Source organism: Notechis scutatus, chromosome 2, assembly GCF_049901735.1.
Source record: "Notechis scutatus isolate UNSWTSFEM ecotype Mainland chromosome 2, rNotScu1.2, whole genome shotgun sequence".
Classification (NCBI taxonomy): Eukaryota; Metazoa; Chordata; class Lepidosauria; order Squamata; family Elapidae; genus Notechis; species Notechis scutatus.
Window position 1 is genome coordinate 19,473,072 of NC_142010.1, and position 21,870 is coordinate 19,494,941.

Below are 21,870 nucleotides of genomic sequence, written 5' to 3' on the forward strand. Positions count from 1 at the left end.
TTCAAGGGTGTAATTAGGAACGCAGGCCTCATCTAGCCTGGAGAGCTGCCAAGTAAATATTCTGAAGCGCAGTGCTGACAAGGAAGGACTCGGCACGGAGTCTCTGAGGTGCGCAGACAGATCTTCACACGGCTGCAACGAATGAACGGTTTCCTGCAGAAGCCCCCTCCCCTTTTGCCCCCCTTTTAATCCCTATGGGAGGGGCCATTCACCATGCACCTGTGGCTTTATTCCCACGTCAACCCTTAGTTCGTAATTATTCTTTTCTTTTGTCAGTTCTGCACATGCGCAGGCTGGGAACCGGCTCCAGCTGCTCCCCTGCCTCACTGCTGTCCGACTCTGAAGAAAGCTGGTAACTGCCAGCCTGCCCTGGCCCCATCTCTGCCTCTGATGCAGAGCCCACATCCGAGCCTTCCTCAGCCACCAGGACTGGCCCATGTTCCTCCCCAACCTCCTCACTGTCCGACTCTGCTGCCAGCTCCGCCAGCGGGCCACAACTACTACTTTGGCTGAAAACTGGTTTATTATACTTCCAGGTTTCCAGCAAAACTCTCCATAGCATCCAATGAATTTGCCTAACGCAGTCTCCGCTTAACGACTATCATAAAAACTGTCGAAAAACCAGGTCAGTCACATGGGCGATCCACTTTACAACTGTCATGACGTGCGACCATAATAAGCAGACTCCAATATGATTGTAAGTCGGGGACTACCTATATGCTCCTCTTACTGACATAAGCCTTGGTACATGCAGACACTCTGTTATTGCTCCAGTTTTCTACCACCAGGGAAACTAAGAGACAGCGTAAATCTCCCTAATTATTTCTCCACCCATGAGCAGTTCACGGGCAAAATCCTGTCCCTGCTGTCTGGGATCAGTAAAAACTTAAGGCAGGAAAACTTAAACCACATGGCTGCCAGGTATAAGGGCTCAACCCACAAGAAGTCAAGCATTCCTTTCCTTCAGATGCCTCAGCCAGCCTGGTCAGAGCAAAGGACACTGGGAATTGTAGTTTAGCAACAGCCAGAAATTCAACTTCCCTTCCTCTCCTCTCTAATGCTTGGAAGAGGAGGAAGCAGAGTTCAGAACAATCGATAAGTGTCCCCCCCCTCCCTCCCAAATCCTAATCAGGCTCCTAATCCTTCCCCTGCACCCCCTTCCTTACAATTTGCCCTGCAAAAGGAGAAGCCCTACCATGGAGGCCCAGAATGGGTGGGGCAAGAGGCGGTGGGTCAGGAAAGGTGAATTTCACGGTGTATTCCCTGGGCCGTTTCAGGAGCTCGGGGGCCTCGTTGGATTCCTCATCCGGGTTCTTCTTGCGGCATTTCTGCTGCTTCCGCGTCAGGGCCTCCTTGGTCTGTTTTTCCTGGGCCAAGCAAGACAAGGTTACAAGAGGAACAGGCTGCCCTTCTTTTCTTTGGGGCGCGGAGGAGGGGAGACAGAGGGGCCACGGGAACACGTTTTTCCAAAAAGAAGAATGTTTTTTCTTCAGTGCTGAAAACCGTGGCAGGGATCCTGAGGGCACCAAACGGGAAGGACTGCAGATTTGTGACAGAATGGGAAGGAGCTTTTCTCATGGAAGATCTCAGATCTGCCAATCTCCAACAGGTTAGAAACCTGGATGGCCTACAGCCCGGATGGCGAATCTATGGCACGCGTGCCGGAAGTGGCAAGCGAAAGGTCGCCCGGAAGAGCCCCACTGCGCATGCACGCGCCGCCACCCAACAGCTGATTGTCGGGTATCTGGCGTGCATGCGCGGGAGGTGAGGGCACGCAGGAGATGCATGCGCGTGCAGAGAGATGCACCCGTGGAAATCTTGCGCACATGCGTAGGGGGTGTGGAGGGCCCCCAGCATACATTGCCTTCTGGGTGCTGGCACGCAAGTGCGCATGCGCAATTTTCAGCCCAGAAGCTGAAAAAGGTTAGCCACTACTGCCCTACAGGTAGTCCTTGATTTGAGACTGTTTGCTTACCAGCCAGGGTTGGGATTCAAATAATTTAACAGCCGGTTCTCTGCCCTAATGAGGTCTTCCAACAACCAGTTCGCCAAACTACTCAAAAAGTTAACAACCGGTTCTCCCAACGTGGTGCGAACTGGCTGAATCCCAGCCCTTTGAAATGATGACATCCCTCCCCTCACAAAGGTCCTTATGACCCAGAACACCTCTGATGAAGTTCCCCCCACCCTGCAGTCACGTGATCACATTTTGGTGACCGCACTCTGCAACTAGCCCTCATCTTCCGATCACTCAAAGTTTTCCCAGCCACCTGACCACAATTTATGACTTTCTAAAATGGAAATCGGCATTCACTTCCAGTTTCTGGCAAAATGCCCATTGCAGACAGTGGGCTTGTGTAACAGCCATGGATTTGCTTAACGCTCAGAAAATATAGAAGAAAAGAAAACTTAGAGGTTGTAACAATTAACAGAAAAACAGAGTTGGAAGGGACTTTGAAGGTCTTCTAATCCAATTCCCTTGCTCCAGCAGTGATTTGCTTAATGATCACTGCAAAAAAATAAAATAAAATCAGGCTGGTCATATGATGACCTGCTTAACAGCTGGCATCTTGTTAATTCCAATCGTGAAGACTATCTGTATTCTGTTAGTACAGACAGAAGGGGCTGCAGGGTGGATCCCAGATTAAACAGGGCACACACATTCTCAATTAAGCTAGGATGTCAGAATACCGACAAGGACAATACAATGGAACCTCGGGTCACGACCGTAATCCAGCCCAGGACTTCGGTCGCAATTCGATTTGGTTGCAAACAGAAGCGGAAATCACCGTGGCAGGGAAAATCGCTGCGGCTGTATTTGATTGGCACCCGAGAATCTGTTTGCAACCAGAAGCAACGATTTCCCCAAATTTTCGGTCACCCGATTTGGTCACAAACAGAAGCGTGTCAACCGCAACAAAAAAATACTTCTTTGGTCTTTTTAGTTGCTAGCAGAAAGGGAGTGGGGGAAAGCAGCGCATTCCGTAAATGCTTCAGATAATCGCCTCGGCAGCCAAAGCTGTTGGTGTGCAAGATTATTACTGGAGAGCATGACTGATGATTCTTGGCTACGGATGTGTCCCATTGGAGAATATACATCCAGGGGGTGTGGGGAAGGCCAGGGTCAAGGGTGAAATGAATGATGTGTCAGAGTCGGCTGCAATCAGGAAATGCCGGTATGTTAACTCCTAATAAATCAATATTTTTTTACTCTGAGATGTGGCTAGAGACTTATGATTTGAATGGGGGTGCATGTCGGAGCCTTGACAAAGTGTTCGTGACCCGAGGTTCCACTGTATAGATAAAACAATTTAGGGGGGAAAAAATAGGGGAAAAAAAAAAAGAATACTGACAAGTACGGATGATGTTACCAAATTAGGTAACTTCTGCAAGCAAACAGCCGTGCTCAAAGAGCCCCGAGAATTCCTTTGCTTGTTATATTGTGCTGCTTCTGTGAACGAGGATGCTTGCCTTCAAACAAGCCCACACAAAAATGGCAAAGGTTTTGATATACGGAGAATGAGAGGAAGCAAAATTCTGCCGTATTTAGGACCGCAGATTTCATTCAGCATAACTGTCCTGCTTCCTCAAAAGTAACTTCAGCTAAGAGGAAGCCCAAAGAAAACAGTAATTGCACAACATTTCTCAGCCAGCAAGTCCTCTACCATGGCACAGCTAGACACTTACTGCCTGCTTTGTTGATTTCCCCCCGGCCTTCAGGTCTTTGAGCTTCTTCTCTTGCTTCTCATACTGTTTGAGCAGCTCCTTCTGTTTCTGCTGATACATCTTCTTGAAAGTCACTGCAAGGGAACGTGACAAAATACAACACCGAGGTAAGCCTATTTCTCCTTCCCCACCCTGCTGCACAGCTTGGTACCACTGAACAAAGGAAGAGGCAGATTTCTCACAAATGAAGGGGAATATAAGTGTCCCAGGAACATGTTGCAGGATCCAATCTGGGTCAGTCACTGGGACCGGAGGTTTAGTTTTCTGAGCTTTTGGACTTGTGCTGGAGCCCATCTTCAGGGAACTTCTCTCTAGCAGAATGTTTGCTTTGGGCTATTTTGTGTGTGGTACTTATATGGTGCCCGTTGTCCCAAAGGGGCTTTTTCTGAAGGAAACTGGACTTCGTTTTTTCTTTTGAAGACTGTTAGGAATATAAGTCACCTAACAGGTATTTTGGGTTAGAAATATATAAACCAGGATAGACATTTTAATACTGTTTCTTTAAGAGCATGCTAAAAACTGCAATTAGGTGTGGTTTCTCAAACGGCCATAAGATGGAGCCAGAAACCTGGTTTGTCTTAGTCTTAGTCTCAGAAGAGAATGTGTCTGAGTGAGTATCTCTGTTTCCTTCTGTTGGAAAGTATTGCCGTTCCTCCATTTTTCCTAATTGACTGATATTATTGGATTTGGTGTAAGTCTGATACCTCAACAAAGACGTTTCGCTTCTCATCCAAGAAGCTTCTTCAACTCTGACAGGGTAGCGGGGAATGGAAGGATTTGTATTCCTTGCAGACAGCTGGTCATTTTCTGGACATAGATAAGCCTCCAAGTGCTTCAACAACCCCATAAAAGGATGCAAGTTACCAGATGCCTGCAAGGAATATAAATCCTTTCATTCCTCACCAACCAGTCAGAGCTGAAGAAGCTTCTTGGATGAGAAGCGAAACATCTTCAAAAGAAAAAACAAGAAAGTCCAGTTGCCTCCTGAAAAAGCACCTTCGGGATAACCATGACCTGGATGACTGAGAATCTCTGCAGACTACGGTGCCTGTTGCGTATGGCTTTTAAGATGTTGATTGAAGTGTTGATAGCTGGCTATTAAAATTGTTGGCTGTTGCTTCCTTGTGCCTCCAAGCCCTCACTGGCTAAGTACTTGACAAGCTGGTGGTAAATCAGCACTCCTGTTGAAACTCTGCCAGAGCCCACTTAGGTATCTTTAAAGCAGCCTCTCACACGAAAGAAGTCTGGGGGAAAAAAAATTACATCTCTTTGATGGGTGCAACTTATTTCAAGTTAAGGTCATCCCTAAAACAGCAGCATCCCAGTTATTTTTCCAGCAGCCACGCTCTGGGTCTTCTGCCATCTTTGCCACGACTCCCTTTTATTCTATCCTTTCAAGGGACAAACGAAACATTACATTCTGTCCTGGATTTCCCCCCCCAAAGCAGGAAAAACGCGGTGTTGCAGTGGTTAGAGTGCAGTACTGCAGGCTACTTCTGCTGACTGTCGGCTGTCTGCAATTTGGCAATTCAAATCCCACTAGGCTCAAGGTTGACTCAGCCTTCCATCCTTCCGAGGTGGGTAAAATGAGGACCCAGATTGTTTGGGGGGCAATAGGCTGACTGTAAACCGCTTAGAAAGGACTGTAAAGCACTGTAAAGCTTGAAGCACAGAAGCTTGCATTTTCTCATTCAACAAAAACACCCAAGCAATTCAACATGTTTGACATTTCATTAAAATGGACGGGTCATTTTAAGATAAATAATTCTTGGGTTCATCATATAGAAATTTATATTTAAAATCAACGAAGTCTGAATGTTGGATTTTTAAAACATTTCTTTAAATCTGATTTTAAAAAAAATAAACATTCCAACTCCGTGGCTTGAAATACGGATTTTTCACATTATGAATCCGAGAATTATATATTTTACACGCTTTGCCAGCTGGGTTCCCTTGTTCTTGTATTTGTCACTTTATTTATCTATTTGTTCTATTTAGATTTATATGGGTATCCGCCTCGCAAAGCCCCTACCCTTATCACCACTCACTGTAGTTTCCCCGGTAGTAGAAAAGTTTCTGCATGTCCAAATGGATGATATCTGTACACACATCATCCAAGAATCCCTGGTCGTGGGAAACGATGAGCAGGGTTTTCTTCCACGTCTGGAGATAGCTGAAAGGAGAAGAACAGAAGGGAATTAAAATAACAACAGTTACAACTACTTCAGCCTCTCCTTTTTCAGGGATCACACTTGGTCACTAACGGAATACTTGCCTGAGAGATGTAAAGATCACTGATTGCTGATATCTCATTTAGACAAAACGTCTTGTGCCTAACCCTTCCCCCCACCTCTTTTTTGACACCTTGTAGGGTAGAGAGATTGCATATACAAGCCACCACTCTTTATGAGCTCTTTTTTCCCCCATGGGGCAGTGTGGCTCTAAAAGGGGATAAAGGTAAATTAAATTCATTTATCTCAGCTCTGTGATCTTAATTAGAACCTCAGCTACTGCCTGAAACTGGCCTGACCTTAATCAGTTTCACACTGAAGGCTGTCAATGTTTCACAATGTCAGGCACATTGGTTGAAAAATGATTTTTTTAAAATTATGATCTATCACTGTTGCATTTGTGAATGGTCAGAGTCACTAAACAAAGGGTGAGCTGTACTACATTAAGATCGACTTTAATAACTCTTAACACCTCTCAGCCTGAATTATATGTATGTGACTGAGAATGTAAATATGAGAATGGTATAGCTAGTGTGAAAGAAAAGAGCCCTGAAAAATTAAGGGATACATTTCATTATTCCTGTTTCATTCAGCTAAGACAAGGGTCTTCAAACTTGGCAAGCTTAAGATTTGTGGACTTCAACCCCAGAAATCCTGAGCTAACATGACTGGAGGAGGAATTCTGGGAGTTGAAGTCCACAAGTCTTAAAGCGGTCAAGTTTGAAGACCCCTGAGCTAAGGTATTAGCATCTGTATATTTGGCACAATTTTCAAATATATACATTTGTTTTTAAATACTACAATCATTGCGCTGATAGCTGCCCTGAGTCTGTTGACAGATGGAAAGGCAAGTTAGAAATGGATTTAATGAAACAAAAGATTTCATGTAATAATATATTATAGACTGTGTACACAATCTCTTTACATGCTTCTAGAACCACTGCCAGTGTCATTAAGAAAAACGAAAGGTAAGAATAGAAGTTGTGTTTATAGATCATTTAACATGTGGCCCAGACACACATCCTTACTATGTTCTTCTGGGATTTTGCCAAGGTATTTATCTGCTCTGTAACAATGTCCCATAACTTGAAGGAGACTTAAAGGCAAAGCAGCTGTCCTTCTCTTCCCCCGTATGCTTAGCTAGTGACTTACTTATTAAGCCAGATGACCGCGTTGAGATCCAAGTGATTGGTGGGTTCATCAAGCATCAACAACGTGGGCTCCATGAACAGGGCTCTGAAAAAAAGAAATGATCAGGTCAGAAATCCCATTTTATGAGTCCGTCATAACTTTGAATAGTCAGCAAGTGATGTGTTGTAGTTTGAGGATTACTTGTAACTGAGACTTGAGGAAGGAGAGCGAAGAAGCAGTGAGGGAACAGAGCATAAAGGACGGTGATGCCCCACTGAGCAGAAGCAACATAGAAGAAATGCTACAGAATCTTAAGTCCAGCAACCAGCAAAAAAGAAATCAATTTAAGGAGAGGCAGGGATGGGGGAGAAGACAAGTATTAGAGGCAAGATGGAAAGCAATAGCAATAACACTTAGACTTATATACTGCTTCACAGTGCTTTACAGCCTTCCCTAAATGGTTCTGAGAGTCAGCATATTGCCCGCAAACAATCTGGGTCCTCATTTTACCTACCTCGGAAGGAGGGAAGGCTGAGTCAACCTTGAGCCTGGTGAGGATTGAATTGCCAAATTGCAGGCAGCCGGCAGGCAGCAGAAGTAGCTTGCAGTATTGCACTCTAACCACTGCGCCACCACGGAAAGATTAGTTTATCAAATGCAAGCTCAGTTGCCATCAGGAAGAAGAAATTAATGCCGATCCATTTCAGCAATGCCACTCTTTAAATTACTATTGTGAATTAACAAAGCTTTCTTAAGCTGAGTCTGAATATTTGAGCCACTCAGGGCAATCTAGCTAAAGCAATTATTCCCAAACGTCTACCTATTACCAACCATCACACACTTACTGACAAAGTTATATTAGGGTCTTTTCTTTTCTCTCTCAAAAAAAAGATACATTTGGAAGCTATGGATTGGATACGAAGCCATAAAATGGTTTCTTTTGTCGTGGATTTGGTTGCCATGTGAAACCAACCACTGTAAACCAAGACAATATCTCTCCCATTAGTTTTAGAAAGACCAACAGGGGTTTGGAAGGTGCTTCTTATCAAGCTGAAACATTGGTCTATCTAGCAGAAGGTCTTCCCAAATTTGATCTTCCCCAGATGTGTTAAAATACAGTGTTCATCATCTCCAGCCAGCATGACCATCTGGAGGGAACCAGATTAGGATGGGCTAATATAAGGAAAAGGGTGAACCGGGTACATTGCTTTGGAGTAGTTAGTTACCATGTTATTTTCCACCCCTTTGGCTGATATTCTGCTTTCAACAATTACCTGGCCAAGGAAACTCTCATGCGCCAACCTCCTGAGAATTTCTTGGTTTGCCTATTCTGCATCTCAGGGTTGAAGCCCAACCCAGCCAGGATTCTCCGAGCTTTGGCCTCCGCTGCTGCTGCTCCTGTAGCTCGCAGTTCCTCATAGACCTGGCAATGAAGAATAGGAAGAGCATATGAGAACATCTGTCAACCCTGAAGCGAACCTGGCTGAGGCCATCTTTGCAGCTTCATGGTTGCCACAAGGCAAAGGGAGGGGAGAAAACAGATAGCTAGCTCGGCTCTGCCATCAAAACAAAACGTTTTCCTGTGGGAACTAAGGTCGTTCCAACAGGAGGCTGAGAGAGAGGAGGAGTTGAGTAACCAAGCAACCGGCCACCACCTCTATTGGACAATTTGACTGATGACCTGGGGGAGAAGGGGGAACTTTTCACTTTTAATTAGGTGAAAACCACGGGAACTTTCAGAGTCAGTTTTCACCGGTTGTGTCAATATGATGTATCCGATAAACATGTTCTCCTTGAGGAATCTACCTGCCTCAGAGTTCTGCTTTCAATGGGTGCATTACTTGGAATGCTGACAACATCAGGCCGCTCCAGATGCTAGAGTTAAGGATGGAGACAGGTTCTTCAATGCTATTAGCCTTTTCTATTCAATTCCCTGAAAACCTTAGAAGATTCTGAGGGTTGCAGTCTCAGCACATCTGAGGTCACTACTACTTAGTCCAGCATCCTTTTCCTTAGAGCAGTTCAACTGATGCCCACAGTATTATGAACAAAAGCTCCCTCCATTTCATATTCCCTGCAACTGATGTTGAGAAGACACCCTGTCTCCTCATCACAGAGGTATCAAATTGGCCCAGCAAGGCTTAAAGCTGCTATTTATTTAGAATAGAATAGAATAGAATAGAATAGAATAGAATAGAATACAAATAGAATAGAATAGAATACAAACAGAATAGAATAGAATACAAATAGAATAGAATAGAAATAGAATAGAACAGAATAGAATACAAATTAGAATAGAATAGAATAGCAGAGTTGGAAGGGACCTTGGAGGTCTTCTAGTCCAACCCCCTGCTTAGGCAAGAAACCACTTCAGACAAATGGTTATCCAATCTCTTCTTAAAAACTTCCAGTGTTGGAGCATGCACAACTTCTGGAGGCAACTCGTTCCACTGAATAATTGTTCTAACTGTCAGGAAAATTTAAAAACCTATTATTTTTTATAAACAACTCAAGGTGGCGAACATAAGAACACAACTTCCTCCTCATATTTTTCCCACAACTGCAACCCTCTGAGGTAAGTTGGGCTGAGAGAGATGGAGTGGCCCAAAGCCACCCAGCTGGATTTCAGGGCTAAGGAAAGACTAAGTGAATCACTACAGTTGCTATGGGAATCCATTATCCACAGCGGGTGGTTTTTTTTTTTTTTTACTGGAAACTGGAAGTAAATGCTTTCCAGAAAAGAAAAAAAAGTTATAAATTGTGATCATGTGACCACAGGATGCTGCTGGTCAAACATGTGGGCCGGTTGCCAAGCCTGGTAGGGGAGCTGTTAGATCTGGGTCATAAGCAGACCTGGCGAAGTCCGTTGTCACTTCAAACAATTGGTAAGTGAATTAGTCGTTAAGTCGAACAGTGGCCAGAATCATGTTCGCACAACATTGGAAGGGCGAGGAGATCCCCACAGAAGAAAAGATAATAACAAAAATTTTAGAATGTGCAGAAATGAATAAACTAACATTTGAAATTAAAGAAAAGGAAGAAACTGAATATTTTGAGGTGAGGGATCTGTTCTATCATTGGTTAAATAAGAGAAGCAGGAGTTGGAAATTAGAAGATTACAAGAGAAAGATTAATCTCACGATCAGGGTTGTTTATTGTAACTTATTAATTGTGATTAATTTTGATTAGTTTTACCAATTAATATGTATCAATGTTATGAGGGGAAAGCACTGTTATCATGATATTATCATTAGATTAGACTATTACTAGGATTATGACGAATATTACTCCAAGAAGTGTAACCAGGCAACACACTGTATATATGGATTTTGCTCTTTCTTTTTATTTATATGTTTATATATTAATAAAAAAAATACTTTTTTTAAAAGGAATTGTAAGTCGAGGACTACCTGTCAATGAATCACGGGCAACCCGTTCCCACACCAAGTGTAAAAAGCCCATCATGGCTCCTCAATACCTTTTCCAGGCGCTCTGCGGCTGCATCGTTCCCTTTCTCCAGCTGTGCCTGCAGATGTTTCTCTTCTTCCAAGAGCTTCAGCCGCTTGGTGTCAGCCTTGAGCACAGCTTGGACTGCCGGAGTCTCATCCGCAATAACCTCTGTGGGGAACAAAGAGAGGAGGAGAAAATGGAAAGAAGGTAATCTGGATAAACAGGATATCATTAAGTCTAATAGCATGACTTTTTATGGAAGGCTGGAAACTTTTCAAACGAAGGGAAACATATCTTCGAATCCTTGCATACCAAATCCGGGTAATAAAGACAAATAATGTTCTTGACTTCCACACGCAGTGGGTTATTTGTTTAGGAGCTTTAATGTCATTAAATGATGGGCAACTGGGCAGCCTAGACGAACAATCAGAAAAATCTGAGCTTCCTGTCAACTTTTAAACAAGGATTATGGTGCTGGTTCACAAGTTACAGAAGGTCACTGGTTTCACAAAGGTCTAAAAGCAGGGGTCTCCAAACCTGGCAACATTTAAGACTTGTGGACTTCATCTCCCAGGATTACTCAGCCAGCCATGCTGGGAACTCTGGGAGTTGAAGTCCACAAGTCTTAAATGTTGCCAAGTTAGGAGATTGCTGGCCTAAAGTGAGAAACAACAGAAAGTGCTCCTGACTGGAATGCTATAACCGGACACTCTCCAGCTGTACTAGATTGCAAACCCCATCAGCCCTGCAACATAGGGAGTTTTAATTCCCACCCCCTCCTAAAAGAAAGGGACCAATGAGCCTAAGAGTTGCCTGGCTGTTTTTTTCCCCCTTTGCTGCTCCTTTACCTTGTTCACAGAGCAGCACATCAATGTTGGGAGGGATGCTCAAGGCCCGGTTAGCGATATGTTTCAGCAAAGTGGTCTTGCCCTTCCTGAAAAGAACAATAGAAATCAGATGAAAGATAGTCACTGGAGTTGACTATAAAAGCCCCTGCCAAGTATTTTGGATTATGGAAAGGGTGTACGAGAAGAAACACAATCTACCCACTTCCCCTTTCAGAGTGGTTTTCCTAGCAAGATATTGGTATCGGACAAATTACAGTCAGAACATTTTTTTTTTCAAATGTTGGAGTAATCAAATAAAAGAAGAGATTCCAGAAGTAGCACATCCTCATATCTAATTTGTGAGGTACCTACTACTATTAAATGTTTTAGATGCCTGTTGAAGGCCTTTCTCTTCTTCCACGCCTTTTCTGTAGAAAAATTGGAGGAATAGTTCAGATTTCTGCTTGTCAGATGTGTCATCTGAGGGATTGTTTCTTGCTGGTCACATGCACCCAACCCACAAGAATGGGGAGGCAAAGAACATTGCGGGTCTCGTCCCCCAAGGAGATACACCTGGAAGGACCCAGAAGAAGGGCCTTCTCCATGGTGGCTCCCTCCCTCTGGAACATCCCCCTTCCAGAAATTAGACTGGCCTTCACTCTAACACTCTTTCGGGAGGCCCTGAAGACGTGTGGTTTTGCCAGCAGGCCTGAGGAACCCAGAATGGGATGGAGCCCATTAAACGACTGATTTGATTATGTGTTGTCGCTGGGGAGGGTGGGGGGTGTTATTCCCTCCCCCCATACTGTATATAATTGTTGTGAATGAATGGACAGCTATATAAATTTTCTAAAGAAACAAAGATAGAAATATTATATAAATGATGAAAATCACTGTGGGCTCTGCAACCTCACAGAAATTTATTATTGGACATCTAGTCCTCCCATTTAGTCCACTAAAGCATGGTCTTCCTATATTGTTAAGGTATACTTTTTAAATTTTTGGTCTGTTTTACAATACTTTTGTTCAGGAGGCATTATAACTTTTGTATAGTAATTGTAATAAAATACACCTACCCGTTCGGGCCCACCAAGCCATATCGACGCCCAGCTACAACATATAAATCTGCATTGATAAACAGTTCTTTTCCGTGAGCTGAGATGCTAAACTTTTCCAACTGTAACAGAAAATAAAAAAATATTAGAGGAGATTTTTAAAAAAACCTTATTTCATCCACTGGATTTGTTTTTGTTTTGTCCTTATGCTGATGGTTCCAAGGTTGCATTTTATTTTGGCGATCAGCTTGGAAGGTATTTGTGACAAAGTACAGAATACCACCATTCTAAGCAATTTACCTGCACTTACAGATAATCCTTGACCACAATTGGCCCCAACATTTATGTTGCTAAGTGAAACATTTGTCCCATTTTATGACTTTTCTTGCCAGAGTTGTTAAGAGAATCATTGCTGTTAAGTTAGTAACATGGTTGTTAAGTGAATCTGGCTTCCCCATTGACTTTGCTGGTCAGAAAGTCACAAAAGCTCATCACATGACCCCAAGACATTGCAACCGTCCTAAATACGAACCAATTGCCAAGCATCTGAATTTTGATCATATGACCAGGGGATGCTGCAATGGGTGTTAAGTGTGAAAAACGGTCATAAGTCACTTTTTTCAGTGCCGCTGTAACTTTACCAGTCACTAAATGAACTGTTGTTAAGTCGAGGACTATCTGTACTCTTACGGAAGCAGACTGAGAAAAAAAATGAGAAATTATTATTGCTGTCACTTTTTAGGAAGTTTTTTTTTAAGACAAGATCCTTTTTTAAAAAGGCAGAGCTTATTTATTTACAATCCTGATACATGCAGAAGAATTGTACAATTCTCAAAAATATAACGATCGCTTTCCTCTTGAGTCACAAAGACTGGGGTACCTTGATATCTGAGGCATTTTCCAACATGGCTTGTCTCGAGGTCATTTCCGCCTGGGACACCGAGAAATCGTTCTCAGCCGCGTTGGCTGCTTTCAAGGTTGCCACCTGCCGCTCAAACTCCAGCTGGTTGAGCAAAGAAAGGCTCAAATCAGGTCATTTGACAGTCATTTGACAGAAGATACTAGATTGTGCAGAAATGGATAGACTTACATTGAAAATTAAACAGAGAGAAACACACAGAATATGATCAAACATGGAACTTATTTTACCAGTGGTTGGAAAAAAGAGATTAAGAATGTAATCTGTATTGTTAAGTAAATTAAATATCCAGACAACACAATGTTTATTAAGCACTAATAAATGTAAACAATAGAAAATTAATAAAAAAATTTTTTTAAAAAAAAGAAGATTTGACAGTTTCACGTGATATGCTGCTGTCCGAGACCTTCTCTCTTGAAGATCAGAAGTTAAAACTGCAAAATATGCCATGCTTTTTTTTACTCTTGTGAACTGTTTCATATTAGTTTTGGTTCGGGAGGTATTATAGCATTTGTAAAATAATTGTAATAAAAGACACCTATCCATTTGGACTCACCAAGCCATATCGGTGCCCAGCTACCCAGCTACAATATATAAGTCTGTTTATATAACTGCTCAATTCATATAATTGGGCACGTAATTTTTTGGTCCATTATAAACCAAACAGGGAACAATAGTTATAAGTAAAACATCAGACAAATTATAAAAACATGAAACCTATAACCAATGTATCAGACAACAAACAGTCTGACACACTTCATTTTCCAAAAGACAGGCTCATCTACTGTCCTGACTCAACATCTGGGCAAAAAACCCCATTTTTAATTTTTTCTTGAAGGCTAAGAGGATCAGGAAGCACCCAAATCTCGTGGGGAGGAATTCATTCCATCACAACAAAAGACACACACCTCCTAGGCATCATCTGATGAGGAGATGAAGCTATAGGGATCTATGTTTCATTTCCTCATTAGATGGGATTGAACATGTTTCTACTACAATTTTAAATATCCTGCAACCTACTTTGGATATATTTCACCACAGTTTATTCCTGATCTACTTTGGATGGATTTCACCACAGAGTTTATTCCTGATCTACTTTGGATAGATTTCACCACAGAGTTTATTCCTGATCTACTTTGGATGGATTTCACCACAGAGTTTATTCCTGATCTACTTTGGATAGATTTCACCACAGAGTTTATTCCTGATCTCAACAGCAGTGAGATTTATCTCTACCTTCCCTTGTAAAAAGGGGAGAAGAGTATACAAAAAATAATTTGTGTTATGACTGCAGTCAAGCAAAGTCACAAAAAGTAGGAAGTAACCGCTGGCCTCCTCTGGAGGACCACATCTAACCTGTTTCTTGAGTTTCTTCTTCTCCTTCTTGCTGAGATGTGCATAGGGATCATCTTCCTTCTTCTCCTCTTCCTCCTCCGATGGCTACAGAGTTTAGAGGAATCCAGTTGACGGTAGCCAAACGTGATTATGTGGGGAACCAGAAGAGTTTACTGTGAAACCTTTGGAGCTTGGATGCGGCATTAAGTCCCACCAGGCTCAATTTTACTTTAATGGACTGCTTTCCACTACTTGGCTGTTTCAACTTCTATTACGACCGCAAGTGACTCGTCTTAGGTGAGGAAGGAGACGATTCTATGCTATCTTTCTAACCTCACTAGAAAGCGCATTGATTGCTAGGGGAATTCCTGTTTAAATCCCAGGTTCACTGATTGACTCACTTGTACATATAACGGTCTCTGCAGCAGAGAGGAACAATCTCTGGCAAGTGGCAAGGCGGCACCTTCAGGAATCTGGTGGAGTTCTAGTGCCTTCCTGAGATGCAACAAACCGTTTGCCATCGTTGATCATTTTATTATGGCCCAACTCAGTTAAGGCAAGCTCTTGCACACGCAAATAGAGTCCTCCTCCAGACAAAAGCTCTACAGTGCAGAGAGCAAGAACCAAGGGGAAAAAAACTGGGAGTTTTATGGAACAGCAATTAAACAGGCTGCCCTGCTATCTCTATCATTATCTAGGTGTCCCAGAAATTATTTTTATGTAACACGTTCCGAGTCCCTGTAATGGAAAGGACTAAAATAGCCCTTTTTTCTTTTTTTGTAAAATACATTTGGGGGAATATGGATCTTTAAAGAGCAGAGGCTTAAAAACGCCTTCTCGTTTCTCAATAACCCCCCTCCCCCCTTTTTTTACGTGATCTGAATTTTAAGACATCTTCCCCATTCTGATTGACATGGGTGGGTGAAGGCGCGCGTCAACTATCGGGATCCCCCCCTTTAAAGAGCAGGCATCAGCTGGGGCGCGTGTTTGTTGGGGGGGGGGTTTTTGGGGGGTTGGGAAACGCCTTTTGTGTGCTTTCTCAATAACCCTCCCCCACTCTTCACGTGATCGTATACGAATATTTTAAGACATCTTCCCCAGTTCATGATTGACATGGGTGGAGAATGAAGGCAGCGGCGTCAGCTCTATAGAGCATTCAAACGTCTGCAAATTCCTTACTTGCGATCAAGTTCTTCCCAAGTACCCCACACTACCCAATCGAATGTAAGAAGGGACGGCACAGAGGAGGGTACCGTAAGCCAATGGGTTCGTACTTCACCATAGAGCAGAATTCCCCAACCTTTCTGGGTTGGTGGCCTGGAGCGGGGATGGTTCTGTGGGAGGGGCAGGCGCGTGTGCACACAGGGGAACACCCATTGCTCGTGTGAGTGGAACAATGAGCATGTATGAACACCACCAGCCATTCACACGGCCCGGTTGCGAATAGGCTGCAGACCGGTAGTGGGCTGTGTCCCATAGGTTGGGGGCCCCCTGCCATAGAGAACTGGCTCCTTACCGGCTGGCTGTCCTGTTTGGATTTCTCATTCTCTTCAGTGAAGTCCTCCTCTCCATCCTCCTCTTCCTCATCTGTCTCCTCTGCCTCTAGAGCAGCAAACATATTCTGCAACGATGAAGCCAACATCAAAGAAAAGAATACATTATGCATTCTATTGGAAAGGGTTTCTCATGCTCATTTCCAGCAACTCCACAGGCCATATCATAAAGACCAGCACAGTTTACACACACTGTAGTCCCTGATTTACGACCACAACTGAGCCCAAAATTTTGGTTGCTAAGCGAGACAATGATGTGAGTTTTGCCCCATTTTACAAGCTTCTTTGTCACAGTTGTCAAATCAATCACCACAGTTGTTAAGTTAGTAACACGGTTGTTAAAAGTGAGCTGTAACTCAGCAGAAAGAGAAGTAATGAAATCTCTTGCATCCTCCCCACACAACCATCAAAATGGGGCCTTCTGGCTTCTTCGTTAGATTGTGAACACTTACCTTGGCTGGCTGGTTCTTCTTCCCTTTTGTTTTTTTGGTAGTTTCTTCAGACTGAGCAGCTTGTTTGGCTCCAGCCTAAAATGAGAAGCAAGGAAATGGGCATAAAACATTGTTAAGCAAGAGAAACAAAACAAAAACACCAGCAGTAATTCCAACTTTCTCCCAGCTTTGCAGATAATCTAATTGTTGAAATAAATCCATTAAAAATCTTCAGCCTGCTCAGAAACTAGGAAGCATCCCTCCTTAGGGCAGGAAACTATTTTTTTAAATTCAGAATAGTATTTCTGCTCATCGGGGATGAAAGCACCCTATCATCTATTCCACCAGATCAAGGATGGGGAACGATGGCCCTTTCATTCAGTGCCAGCACAATTCGAATAGTCACTAAATGAGAGATTGGTAAGTGAGGACTATCTATATTCTGGTTACCAAGATGAGAGAGAATAGAGATGCATCCTTCATAGTTGGAGGATGGAGACTGAGCAGGGGAGACTGAGTAGGGGAAGACTTACGATACTACTTCCTGTTTAGATCAGTGTTTCAATATGAAGGCTCCAATTCTGGCATTACCTGGAAAAGATGGGGCTGAAATCCTGAATTCTACCCAACTGTCCATCCAAAACACAATCCCAATCAGAACTGAGTCGGCTACTCTCTGTGGACTTCAACTCTCATTGTCCACATTCCTCTTCTCCTATACCTTAGATTTTTCCTTGGGCTTGTTTTTTTCTGCCTCTTCCTCATCACTCTGAGCCAGGGTTGCAAATGCTGAGCCTCCTCTCTTGAATATCAGGGTTGCAAATGCTGAGCCTCCTCTCTTGAATATGAAGAAAAGGGAGGGAGAGAGAAATGCATATAGAGTAAACTCAGCCAAGCACAAATTCCACAGAATAAGAAAAAAAATATCCCTTTGACATTTCTTTCTGTGCCCTTCTGAAGGCAAAAGTGATGGATGTACCGTATTTTTCGCACTCTAAGATGCATTTCCCCTCCCCCCCACAAAAAGTGGGTGGAAATGTCTGTGCGTATTATAGAGCGAAGGTTGACAAAGCCCCGCCCACCCACCCCCACCCTTCGGCCTCTGCCTCCCAGCAGGTTTCTGCGTGCCCTGTTTTCAGCCTCCACGCGTCCCGTTTTCGGCCTCCGTGAGCCCCATTTTTGATCCCTGCCGCCGGGAACCGCCGGGAACGGAGGCTGAAAATGGGGCATGCAGAGGCTGAAAATGGGGTGCACGAAGATGGCAATAGGCAGCGGTGGTGATGGGCGGCGGCGATCCCTGCAGCCTGGAACAGCTGATAGGTGATATTCTGGGAGGTTGATCCAATAGCCAATCAGCTACTCGTGCTAAATCAGGCTGTGCTGAAGCTGACCTGGCTGTTTGCTGTTTGCTGCAAGGAGGCAAATTGCTGGGAGGCAGAGGCAGATTTTTCCCCCCCTTGATTTCCTCCTGAAAATCTAGGTGTGTCTTATAGTCCAAAAAATATGGTATGTATTTCAGGATCTGCACTTCAGTTTTCATTTCTCTTTCCTGACAGGTACTGACTCTCCCTGGTGACTGTTCACTCTTCCTGGGCCCTTGTCACAGAAAACCTCCACCATCCAGCCTGTGGAATGGCTAACGTCCCCGTTTTCTCACATCTCTTTTGTGATAGTATGCATGTGTGTGTTTGTATTCTCATTTGAACTGTTTAAGAGCCAGTGGTTAAGGCACCAGGCTAGAAACTGAGAGACCGTGAGCTGTAGCCCCATTGCCAGCTGGGGGATTTGGGGCTTAGTCACTCTCTTTCCGTCATAGAAAGGAGACAAAGACAAGCCTTTCCAAAACTTGGCAAGAAAACTGCAGTCACCCGGAGTCAAAACTGATTGAAAAGAATTAAGAGAAACAAAAAAAGATTTACTGTGCGATAACAAGAGATACTCCAATCCACGGGTATTATTTCAGCTCTATCGTCATCCTCTTTTAATGACCCCATAATCCCTTGCAGGGTGAAGTCTGGGCAACTGAATGGAGTATTTACTGGCCGGATGCCCTTCCTGTTGCCAATGCAGAGTTTTTGTTCAGCAGATATATTCCCATCGATCCTCTACCTAGAATCGAACTCACAGCCTCCTGCTTGAGAGGCAAGAGCTCCACCTCTAGGCCACCGCACCCCTCAATTATTTCAGCTCTACGTTCTATGTTTAAACTAGCAAATTTCATCAGTCTCCTTGATAATACGATGGTGGTTGAAAATTAATTAAAAAAAGGCTTATCGAAGTAATGTGCTCCAGCTTACACAAACTAAGACACACTGAAAGGGGCCTAGGACAATTTGCCACGGCCAACTTGCCACGGGACAAGAGGTACAGTAATATCAAAGAAATGGTGGAATAGAATCATTGAAGAAAGGATGAAAAAAGGAGGGAGGAAATTCAATGTGAACGAGGAAAAAATAAAATATTTTTAAAATTATATGAAACAATTGAATTGTTGAATTGTCCCATGTCAAGTTGTTCCTTGGCAACTTATCCCATTCCGCATTGAAAGGGATCTGCACCTGAGCTACAAAATTGACCGTTAACGTTGTATATCAAGTATGAAGGATACAACTGAAGCCACAAACCTGTTGTTTTCCTTTGTTCTTCTCGTTCTTCTTGCTTTTCCACTTTGTTTCTTCCTTATTCTCTTCCTCTTCCTGAATAAGAGAGGTAGACATTCAATTTGTATTCATTTTTCCAGTGAGAAGAGGAATATTCACAGGTCAAATAAAGTCAAGATGGTGATGACAGTTCCATGATTGAAACTCCACTTGGTTTTCATGTGCACTGCATGTATGATGCCCATTAAAAAAAACAACAAGTAGAGTTTTGATCATAGTATCGCAGCCATCATTGCAACATTTTTAGACGACACCTTGCAGGCACCTTTGATTAAGACTTCCCTGCCCGGCCCCTTTTCAGAATGATGGGCTTCCAAGACATGAACAAAGGAAGAGAAATCTTTTCTACACATGACATGATTTCTATATGATGTAAGTTGTGTGACGGCCCATTTTTCAATGTCTGGATAATTTCCATGAAAAGAATGAAGCAACAACAGAAGTGCTTTGGAACTAATCCATATATATTTCCTTCGCTGTCTTATAGCTACAAAATGCTCCCACAAATCTAGCTTTAACGGGGTAAGTGTTTGGCTTATTTCATTTATATGTTTCACTTTAACTGGTAAACATTATGTAGAGATCTCTTTGAGCAATGTCTACAACAGCTTGAGCCTTTTTGATACAGTGATCATAGCAAGGTCCTCTTGTCAGGTGCAAGTAACCAGAACCACTCGTGAAAAGCCTCAGGCTGAAACTTTGAAGAGGATCATGGCCCTCTCCTCCCAAATAGACGATCCTCTCCTCCCTCCGTGCCCTAGGATGGAGAGGGGATGGGCCTCCTCTGATGGCTCAGCCGGCCTCTGCCCTTCCCCAGCCTCCTCCACCACCTCTGGAGCCACCTTTCCACTCCCTGTTGGCTGTTCCTCCTCTTCCTCAGAGTCAGTCTCCACCAGGGGTATGACAGTAAGGACTCCAAGCTCAATCCTCGCTTGACTCCTTCCTCCAGAGGGAATGATCCACCAGGATCCTTGCAAGCCCTCATTCTCTGCACTAAGTACTGCCTGGCCTCAGTTTACAGGAAGTCCACGATATACGACCACAATGGGGACCAGAATTTCTGTTGCTAAGTAAAGCCAATTCCTGTTGTTAAGCAAGCCATGCCTGATTTTATGACTATGGCTGTTAAGCGACTCATGCAGTCATTAAGCGAATCCAGCATCCCTCATTGACTTTGCTTGTCAGAAGTCCCCTGGGAATGGCAATCACATGACCCCAGGACAGTGCAAACATCGTAAGTACATGCCGGTTGCCAAGTATCCCATTTTGGATCACATGACCGACGAGATGCTGCAACAGTCAGAAGTGCGGGTACCAGTCGTAAGTCACTTTTTTCGTAACTTTTTTCAAGCACCGTAACTTTGGTCATTAAACAAATCATGATACGTTCAGTTCTACCTGTATTGGGACTTTGGAACAGCGTTTTTGAAGGCTGCTTTTCTTCTGTGATCCGCATAAGCTTTTACCTCAGAAACAAGGCTGTCAATTGAGACTACCTGTACTTCAGACAATCCAGACTAACCTTTTGTTTGGTTTTAGAGCCCTTTTCCCCTGGTTTCTTTGTTTCTTCATCATCAGAGGCTGCCTAGAGAAATAAAGTTGGATTCTGATTATTTCTGTACTGCTTTTACTTAGAAAAATGCCAGAAAGTCATCCCTGACACTCATGCTACAGCTTCCTGCATACTCAGCCTGCATCACCTTAAGAGTCACTCCTAGAACAGGGGTGTCAAACTCAAGGCCCGTGAGCTGGATCCAGTCCACGGGGCTGCCCTGGAAACAGCGAAGAACCGGCCTGAGGTGCCTCTGTCAATGAAAACCTGGCCCTCCTGAGCTCCATTTTCCAGGCATGATATTCCCCTCTGAAAAAAAAAATCGGGGCCGGCCAAAAGAGACCCCGCGCCACGCGCCAAGAAATCGCACACACAACACCAACGCTATACACCCTTCCTTTCCAGCCGGTCAGGTATGGATCAGCTCCGGAGCTGGGCAGCCGCTTCCCTGGTGGCGGGGCCAAGGCCGCTGCCCGGGGAGCACCCGCTGCTTTCCCTCGCCAGGGCCGGGCGGTGGCGTGTTGCCCTGCGCCGCGTGGCCCCCGCCTGGCAGTGCGCTTCTCGGCACGAGGCAGCCGGGTTGCTCAAGGAGCCCGGCCGGCCAGGCGAGGGGAAGGCAGCGAGGGCCCTGCCGGGCTGGGGCGGAAAACCCGCTTGGCAAGGGGCCGGGGAAGCCTGCAGGCGGAGGACCAAGCGCGCTGGGAGGCAGAGATTCGACCGAGGCCGTCAGACGGAGAGACGGCTTGTCTGCTCCGGTGCCGCTGCTGCCGTTGCAAAGCGCCGCCGCGGCTCTTCCTTTTTGCCTTTCCCTTCCCGGGCAACGCGGGACTGGAGCTGCGCCGGCGGTAGCAACTCCTGACTCAGGAGGCCTCAAGGGGAGGGGAAGGAGGAGGAGGGGGGGGAGGGGGGGGCATTCCCCCAAAAATCGGAATTCCGATTTTAATCGGAAGAATATCATGTCTGATTTTCCCTGGCAGAGGGTTGCAGGAGGCCGTCGCAG

The 21,870-nt window shown here is 44.3% G+C and overlaps 1 protein-coding gene across 5 annotated transcripts in view; it reads right to left on the reverse strand.

The window, feature by feature from the left end:
* ABCF1 (ATP binding cassette subfamily F member 1) overlaps positions 1-21,870 on the reverse strand; it is a 39,244-nt gene that overhangs the window by 5,951 nt on the left and 11,423 nt on the right. For 2 of the 5 annotated variants that reach the window (XM_087954384.1, XM_087954383.1), the window contains exons 7-21: positions 20,841-20,903; positions 19,283-19,354; positions 17,380-17,460; positions 16,680-16,754; positions 16,191-16,295; positions 14,696-14,779; positions 13,301-13,423; positions 12,442-12,542; positions 11,387-11,472; positions 10,567-10,706; positions 8,363-8,511; positions 7,110-7,193; positions 5,775-5,899; positions 3,688-3,800; positions 1,196-1,367 (exon numbers count right to left, since the gene is read on the reverse strand). In XM_087954384.1, the coding sequence (XP_087810510.1) occupies positions 1,196-1,367; positions 3,688-3,800; positions 5,775-5,899; positions 7,110-7,193; positions 8,363-8,511; positions 10,567-10,706; positions 11,387-11,472; positions 12,442-12,542; positions 13,301-13,423; positions 14,696-14,779; positions 16,191-16,295; positions 16,680-16,754; positions 17,380-17,460; positions 19,283-19,354; positions 20,841-20,903 (1,573 nt within the window). Of the gene's footprint in view, positions 1-1,195; positions 1,368-3,687; positions 3,801-5,774; positions 5,900-7,109; positions 7,194-8,362; positions 8,512-10,566; positions 10,707-11,386; positions 11,473-12,441; positions 12,543-13,300; positions 13,424-14,695; positions 14,780-16,190; positions 16,296-16,679; positions 16,755-17,379; positions 17,497-19,282; positions 19,355-20,840; positions 20,904-21,870 lie in introns of all 5 variants that reach the window. The other 3 variants (XM_087954381.1, XM_087954380.1, XM_087954385.1) reach the window with 2 other exon arrangements.